Source organism: Cucurbita pepo, chromosome 4 (assembly GCF_057944985.1).
Source record: "Cucurbita pepo subsp. pepo isolate OVF chromosome 4, ASM5794498v1, whole genome shotgun sequence".
Taxonomy (NCBI): domain Eukaryota; kingdom Viridiplantae; phylum Streptophyta; class Magnoliopsida; order Cucurbitales; family Cucurbitaceae; genus Cucurbita; species Cucurbita pepo.
Genome location: NC_141801.1, coordinates 3395007 through 3403092, shown reverse-complemented (window position 1 = coordinate 3403092; position 8086 = coordinate 3395007). Strand labels below are relative to the sequence as shown.

Sequence of the window (8086 nt, the reverse complement as noted above, 5' to 3'; positions counted from 1 at the left end):
AGCATTTATTTCTCACCAAAATGCAATATTAATGAATTTGGACTATTGGCCTTTATTTTACTATTCATTTTCATTATTCATAGCCAAAGTATTGATTTTAATACTAAAAAATGTCTATTTTCGAATCGATAAATCAAAAAATTAAAATTAGGGTTTCGAATAACTATGAAACGTGAACCGAAACTAAATCTGAAAAGGTCGATTGAGATTGATCAAACTAAAACAAATAAGTCGAGAGATGGAAGGGCAGAGGCCTTTGGTGTCCCCTCCAGTCAAAAATTGGGGCCTCACAATCACTAGCCAATATGCTTTTTCGCTCATGCCTTTCTTCGTTCATGGTTCGATATTCTAGTGTCCTAAGCGTAGAGGAACCACGCTAATCCATCTCGAACTTGGTGGTTAAACTGTATGTACGATTATATCGTAAACAAATTGTTGTTCAGAGAAGTAATAGTATTAGTAATCGAGTAAAATGAAATTATATAAATAAAACGAACTTTTGATTTGGTTTTAATTATGAACAACTCGTGAATAGTTCATGAATTAATTATAAGTGTACCGCAAATAAAAATGTATATTTTAAAATTAACAATAAACACGGGTTGTTTTGGTTCAATCCAATCTAGTTTGAGGAGAACTCATGAACTAACTCCGCTCATAAATCGTTCTTTTATTTGAACCCAACCCAACCCATAATAATTCATAACCCAACAGTTCATAGAGGTTGGATTGGGTTGATCGGGTTTTTCGAGTCATCGAATTTTTTGAACGTCCCTAATTGAACTGGCTGCCAAAATTACTATAACTCATGCAAATCAACTGATAAAACCCTCACAGTCAGAAAGTTTATAACTGTCAGATCAATCAAAATTTAATATTCTCAAAACTTTAGATTTTTCGGAGATATTATAAATTAAACAATAAAACTTCTTATTATCAAATAATAAATCATTAAAGTAAAATTGTGTTAATGATGTTCATGTTTTAGTCAAGTTTTTAGTCAAGTGATGTTGATATAAGTTAGGCAATAATTTTGATTCTTTTTGTTTGTTTTTTAAATTTCAAACTTTCCCCTTTTAACTTAGTCAACCGATAATGGATAAATATTAACGTTGTCAAGTCACTTTCATAATATTAATCGATGCTTATAAACATGACCAGATCGTTACCATAGTTCATGCACGTGATCGAGTATTTCATGGCCTCTAAAACACCCTGTTAGATTATGGAGTCGAGTACTTATTTATGATTTAGTTATTGTTTATACGTAATAATGCACACTATAGGAAGCACCATTAGCCATCAAGAACGTCTATAAGTTCATAAAATGTTAAGTATTTAAAAACACCTAGGTGAAACCTAAAACCCAATTATTCTCGTGCTTCACTTCTTGTTCCAGTACAAATTAGATGTGTAGTACTTCTATACACACGACTCATGCATATGCACATGCACATGAACCCACTAGACGAGTATCACTTTCATACTTCCTAGGTCCGGGTTGGGCATACATATGTGCGGTACTTCCATACAAATTAGCCTTGTGCTCCACTTCTTGTTTCAGTGCAAATTAAATGTGTAGTACTTCTATACACACGACTCATACATATGCATATGAACCCACTAGGTGTAGAAACCTTCTCCTAGCAGATGCATTTTAAAGCCTTGAGGGGAAGCCCGAAAGGAAAAACCTAAAGAGAACAATATCTGCTAGCGGTGGATCGGTGGATCTAGACCTTTACATCCAGGTTGGGCATACATATGTGCAGCACTTCCATAGAAATTAGCCTTGTGCTCCACTTCTTGTTCCAAGGATTTCCATACACACGACTCATACAGATGCACATAAACCTACTAGGCGAGTATTACTTTCATACTTCCTAGGTCCGGGTTGGGCATACATATGCTCACGCGCAAAAAAAAAAAAAAAAAAAAAAAAAAAAAGTTTAGAAGTTGAATAAATGGGCTGGTTTTAAGGGATGGCTTTCTTAATAAACACGCAATGCAGCTTTTATTTTATCTTTTTGCACGTGCTTCTTTGTTTTTTTGTTGCTTTGACTTGGTCAAATTCTGTAATCCATGCGACCATCTGTCGTCACCGCCGCTCACTGCCTATCTGGAAACCTCCACCGCCCCCATTTTGCTTTGATGTTTTAGTGCCAATAACGCGCCAATTTTGTTTGTTCGGAAAGGTTCATATAATTAGAGATGTCTATTTAACTGATAAGATCAAAGTTTTACAAAGATCTACTTCAAATAAGAGTAAAGAGTCCCGTTTAAACGGAAGTCAAGAGAGATTTCTCTTAATTAGCTAAATGGGGTCAGAGACAAGGATTATATTATTCGTCTCCGACCCACTTGAATTCTCATGAATTTCTCTCAAAAAGTCTCGTCTGCTTTTTCAAAAAAATAAATAGAAAATTTCATGGATATATAAGAATGAAATATGGGATAAGGACGGAGGACGGAGGACAGAGGACGGAGAGTGAAATAAGATTTAGATAGAGACGTTACTTTCACTGTGGGGAGGAATGAAATAGGGACGCAGAATATATTCTCCATCTTCGTGCACTTTCTTTTTTCCATTTCAACTGAAATGAAGTATAATAGTTCAAGTCTACCACTAATAGATATCATATAATTATCAAAGTGGTTGTAGTTTAGTGGTGAGAATTTCACGTTGTGGCCGTGGAGACTTGGGCGCGAATCCTAGCAACCACATTTACTTTTTCAAAAGAATCCATGGAACTATTAGTATTTTGTAACGCTTTTCCCACAACCGCTTTGTGGGCCTAACGTAATAGCTCAAGTCCAACACTAACAAATATTATATAAATATCAAGGTGGCGGTAGTTTAGTGGTGAGAATTCCACATTGTGGTCGTGGAGACCTGGGCTCGAATCCTAATAGCTCAAGTCCAACACTAACAGATATTGCATAAATATCAAGGTGGCGGTAGTTTAGTGGTGAGAATTCCACATTGTGGTCGTGGAGACCTGGGCTCGAATCCTAATAGCTCAAGTCCAACACTAACAGATATTGCATAAATATCAAGGTGGCGGTAGTTTAGTGGTGAGAATTCCACATTGTGGTCGTGGAGACCTGGGCTCGAATCCCAGCAGCCAGCCACATTACCTTTTATAACGCCTTTCCCACAACCGGCTCTAGTTTAGTGGTGAGAATGGGCGTGGAGACCTGGGCTCGAATCCCAGCAGCTACTAGTATAACGCCTTTCCCACAACCGGCTCTAGTTTAGTGGTGAGAATGGGCGTGGAGACCTGGGCTTGAATCCCATTGCGTAATAGCTCAAGTCCAACACTAACAAATATTGCATAAATATCAAGGTGGCTGTAGAGACCTGGGCTCGAATCCCAGCAGCCACATTACTTTTTCAAAAGAATCCATTGAACTACTAGTATAACGCTTTTCCCACAACCGTCTTGTGGGCCCAGCATAATAGTTCAAGTCTAACACTAACAGATATTGCAAAAATATTAAGGTGGGTGTAGTTTAGTGGTGAGAATTCCATGTTGTGGCCGTGGAGACTTTGGCTCGAATCCCAACAACCACATTACTTTTTCAAACGAATCCATGGAACTACTAGTATTTTGTCTTTTTCCACCAGACTTGTGGGCTCAGCGTAATAGATCAAGTCCACTGCTAATAGATATTGCATAAATATCAAGGTGGTTGTAGTTAGTGGTGAGAATTTCATGTTGTGATTGTGGAGACTTGGGCTCAAATCCTAGCAGTCACATTATTCTTTTTCAAAAGAATCCATTGAACTACTAGTATTTTGTAGCTCAAGTCCACCACTAACAGATATTATATTAATATTAAGGTAGTTGTAGTTTAGTGGTAAGAATTCCACGTTGTGGCTATAGAGACCTGGGCTCAAATCCATTAAACTACTAGCATTTTGTAGCTCAAGTCCACCCAACATTTTATAGCTCAAGTCCACCACTAACAGATATTGCATGTTGCATGTCGGGTACGGGTAGCATTAGCTCATAAACTTCATGGATTATTTTTAAACTTTTTAAAGTTAGTTAAGAATTAAAAGCATTTCTCCATTCTCGTTGGTACCCGGGAGAGGGTCAACAGATAAGGGCAGATTTCTTTCATCCATGGATTCCTTACTCTCTTTAATGGCGTCCAATGCGCCTCTCTTCACTTCTCCCACCATCACTCTCAGCTTCTCCAGACCCAATTTCACCCACCCCACCTTCATTTCCCCTTTCTCTGTTACCTCTCCTTTCTCGCTGCGTACTGCTGCTCCGCCCATCCACCGTCCTTCCAAATTCATCCCGATCTCTGCTTCTGGCAATGGTAATGACGGTGTTCGTGGAGACGGCGGCGGCGGCGGCGATGACGACTCGAAATTGCTTGATGGAGAAGCTGAGGATAATGCGACGCTGTCAGCGGATGCGATTGTTCTGGATGTTGGAGTGCGAGATAGTTCTCTCCCTTTTCAGTTTTCGATTGGTGCTAATTTTGATGGATTCTGTGCTGTTTGTAATAGGGGATGATGTGCACGGGCTGTTCCACGAGTGTCAAGAAGATTCTTGAAAGTCAGGTGGTTATATACTTATAGTTTCTTCTTATCTGGTTTACTTACTCTTTGGTGATCGTTGCTTATCCTTAAATACTTGAGTTTCTGATTGAACTGAGCATGTAGGAACTCTGTACGAGTTTATTGTTTGATTGATATCTAAGAATCAGAGATTTAAGAGGGATGGGAACAGGGTATAATAGCATTTTCAGTATATAATTGAATTGTTTCAGGTTTCTAGTTGGACTTGTATAATCTAACAGAGTAATTGAATTTAGGCCTAATCTATCAGGAATCACGAACCTCCACAATGGTATAATATTGTCCACTTTGAACATAAGCTCTCATCGCTTTGCTTTTGGTTTCTCCGAAAGCTCTCGTGCCAATGGAGATGTACTCTTAATTAGCCAATGTGGGACTCCCTCCCAACAATCCTCCCTTCGAACAAAGTACACCATAGAGTCTCCTTTGAGGCCTATGGAGCCCTCAAACAACATCTCCTTAATCGAGGCTTGACTACTTTCTCTTTCTCTAGAGCCTTCGAACAAAGTACACCATTTGTTTGACACTTGAGTCACTTTTGACTACACCTCCGAGACTCACCACTTCTTTGTTCGAAATTTGAGGATTCTATTGACATGTCTAAGTTAAGGGCATAACTCTGATACCATGTTAGAAATTACGGAATCAAGTTGTAATTGTATGAGCCCAATAGGGTACCATTTGTAACATGGCTCTGATACCATGTTAGGAATCACGAACCTTCACAATGGTATGATTGTCCACTTTGAGCATAAGCTCTCATGGTTTTGCTTTTGGTTTCCACAAAAGGCCTCATACCAATGGAGATAGTGTTCCTTATAAACCCATGATCTTCTTCTTAATTAGCCAATGTGGGGGACTACTCTTTTCAATAATCCTCAACAATTGTTGAGAATTGTTGGAGAGGAGTCCCACATCGGCTAATTAAGAGGAAGATCATGAGTTTATAAGTAAAGAACACTATCTCCATTGGTATGAGGCCTTTTGGGGAAACCAACAACAAAGCCATGAGAGTTTATTCTCAAAGTGGACAATATTATACCATCGTGGAAGGTCGTAGTTCGTAACAACATAATATATTGGAGTTTTGCACGCTTTAGTATGATATTAAAGCTAGACATACAACTGAAAATTTCATTTCTTTCCCGATTAATGTTGATCATTTGTTATCATGGACAGCCGCCAGTGTCGCATGCTACTGTTGACCTTGCTTCAGAGACAGCATTCGTGTGGCTTGTAGCTGAAGCAAAAATCACACCCAACTGGCGGGAGGAGCTGGGGGAGGCACTTGCAAAGCATTTGACTACTTGTGGTTTTTCTTCTAAGGCTCAAGGTCAGTGTCATAAATTCACACCACTCAACCTCCATACTTCTTGAACTTGAGCTCTTAGTATAAGATATATGATTTTCATATTGAGTATTTTTAAATGATAATATTTGAAAATGTGGATTACCTAGATTATTGTACGAATCATATTGCTGTCTAGGACATGTTATATAGTTTCGACAACTTGCTAATTTTGTATTTCCCATCATCTTTCTTGCTCACGAATTACTTGGGATATTGATTTTACATGTTTGAATTTCTTTCCGAACATGAGGATTATTGGATTGTTCAATTGATTGTTAGGAACCATGGACTTCCACAATGGTACGATATTATCCACTTTGAGCATAAGCTCTCATGTCTTTACTTCCACAATGGTACGATATTATCCACTTTGAGCATAAGCTCTCATGTCTTTGCTTTTGGTTTCCTCAAAAGGCCTCGTATCAATGGAAATAGTATTCCTTACTTATAAACCCATGATCTTCTGTTTAATTAGCTAATGTGGGACTCCCTCCCAACAATCCTCCCCTCGAACAAAATACACCATAGAGCTTGGCTTATGTAGCCCTCGAACAGCCTCCCCTTATTCGAGGCACGACTCCTTCTCTGGAGCCTTCAAACAAAGTACACCCATTGTTCGACACTTGAGTCACTTTTGACTACATCTTCGAGGCTCACAACTTCTTTGTTTGACATTTGAGGATTCTACTGACATGACTAAGTTAAGGGATGACTCTAATATCATGTTAGGAACCACGGACCTCCACAATCGTATGATATTGTCCACTTTAAGCATAAGTTCTCATGATTTTGCTTTTGGTTTCTCCAAAAGGCCTCATACTAACCAAGATAGTATTCCTTACTTATAAACTCATTATCTTCCCCTTAATTAGCCAACTTGGGTCTCCCTCCCAACAATCCTCAACATTGATTTCTCTCTTTTACCTTTCTTTCTTTTTTCATTCATTCACTAGAAATTTGGCATTTGAAATATTAGACCATACCATCTTGGTATAGCAAACAAAACAATTCAACACTGTACTGAAAACAAAGAAGCCTTAAAAGTAGGCAGAGTCAATGTTCTATATATATATATATATATGTATAGCTACTTTTGATGCTTCAATCCCTAAGCTTAGGTTCTCAATCATTGTAAGACTTGCAATAACGAGTAAAAGAAAAACAATACACTAACAATTGTTGTTCCTTTAATTTTTAGGTTCTGAATACAAAAGATGGTTCTAATGATAATTCTTTCCTACTCTTATATTACATCCTCAGCAAGTGTCGTAATGCTTGTTAAAATCTTGATTATTAGATGTTAAGGCTTATATGTAGTATCAATATTTTGCCAGTCCTAAAATGCTAGATTTTTTGTTGTTTAAAATTGCCATATGATCAAAGGGCTGGGTTATTCATTTATAAATTTAGGCACAGAAGAGATAGAAAATATAGTTCCTTGAGAAGTGATAGAAAGAAGACCAAAGAAACGAGTTCAGTCTTGCAAGAGAGAAGAAGAACAAAACACACATGCACATCTATTATAACGACCCTAATTTTCTACTGGCCTAGAGTCGCTACCACATGCATGACATAACTTCTTTATGCGGAAATATTCATTAGGACCGTCATGCATATGGTAGTGGCCGAATGTTTTCGCATAAAAAGATTACGTCATGCATATAGTAGCGGTTCTATTTCCCTTTTGAAATTAGGGTCGTTACACGTATTCTCTGATGATATCTGTAGTTTCCATGACTTATGTGAATGCTGGTTATTTACAGGTCAAGGTGCTATAGGAGGAGATGTTTCATGATAGAAAATGCAAGATAAATTGTTCAAGAGCAACTGCTTTATGGTGCAACCCATTTTCAACATTGGTTGCCTTATTAGTAGACTTTAGAATTGAACTCGAAAATAAATGTCGTTCTAACTTGTTCTATCAATAAACTGATAGATTTCAGCAATGACGGTTTTAAAACTCAAAGGGAATGATGATGATGAAAGTATAGATTTTTTCTTTCGCCTCTCGTGTAAACCATCGTGCTTGTAAGTGACATCGGTTTGCAACTTTTATGAGTACAAAAAAGACTCCAACTTAATCATAGTTTAACGGGTTAAAACATGTAGTCTCGGCCAAGATATTATAGATTCTAATTCCC

At 37.8% G+C, this 8086-nt stretch overlaps 1 protein-coding gene across 1 annotated transcript; it reads left to right on the top strand.

Annotated features, from left to right (window-relative positions):
* The first annotated feature begins 4061 nt into the window (after positions 1–4061).
* LOC111792376 (uncharacterized) lies at positions 4062–7947 on the top strand. Its single transcript, XM_023673785.2, has 4 exons — positions 4062–4448; positions 4523–4576; positions 5774–5927; positions 7709–7947. The coding sequence occupies exons 1-4, from the start codon at positions 4128–4130 to the stop codon at positions 7738–7740; spliced, it is 561 nt and encodes a 186-aa protein (XP_023529553.2). The 5' UTR covers positions 4062–4127; the 3' UTR covers positions 7741–7947.
* The last annotated feature ends 139 nt before the right edge of the window (positions 7948–8086 follow it).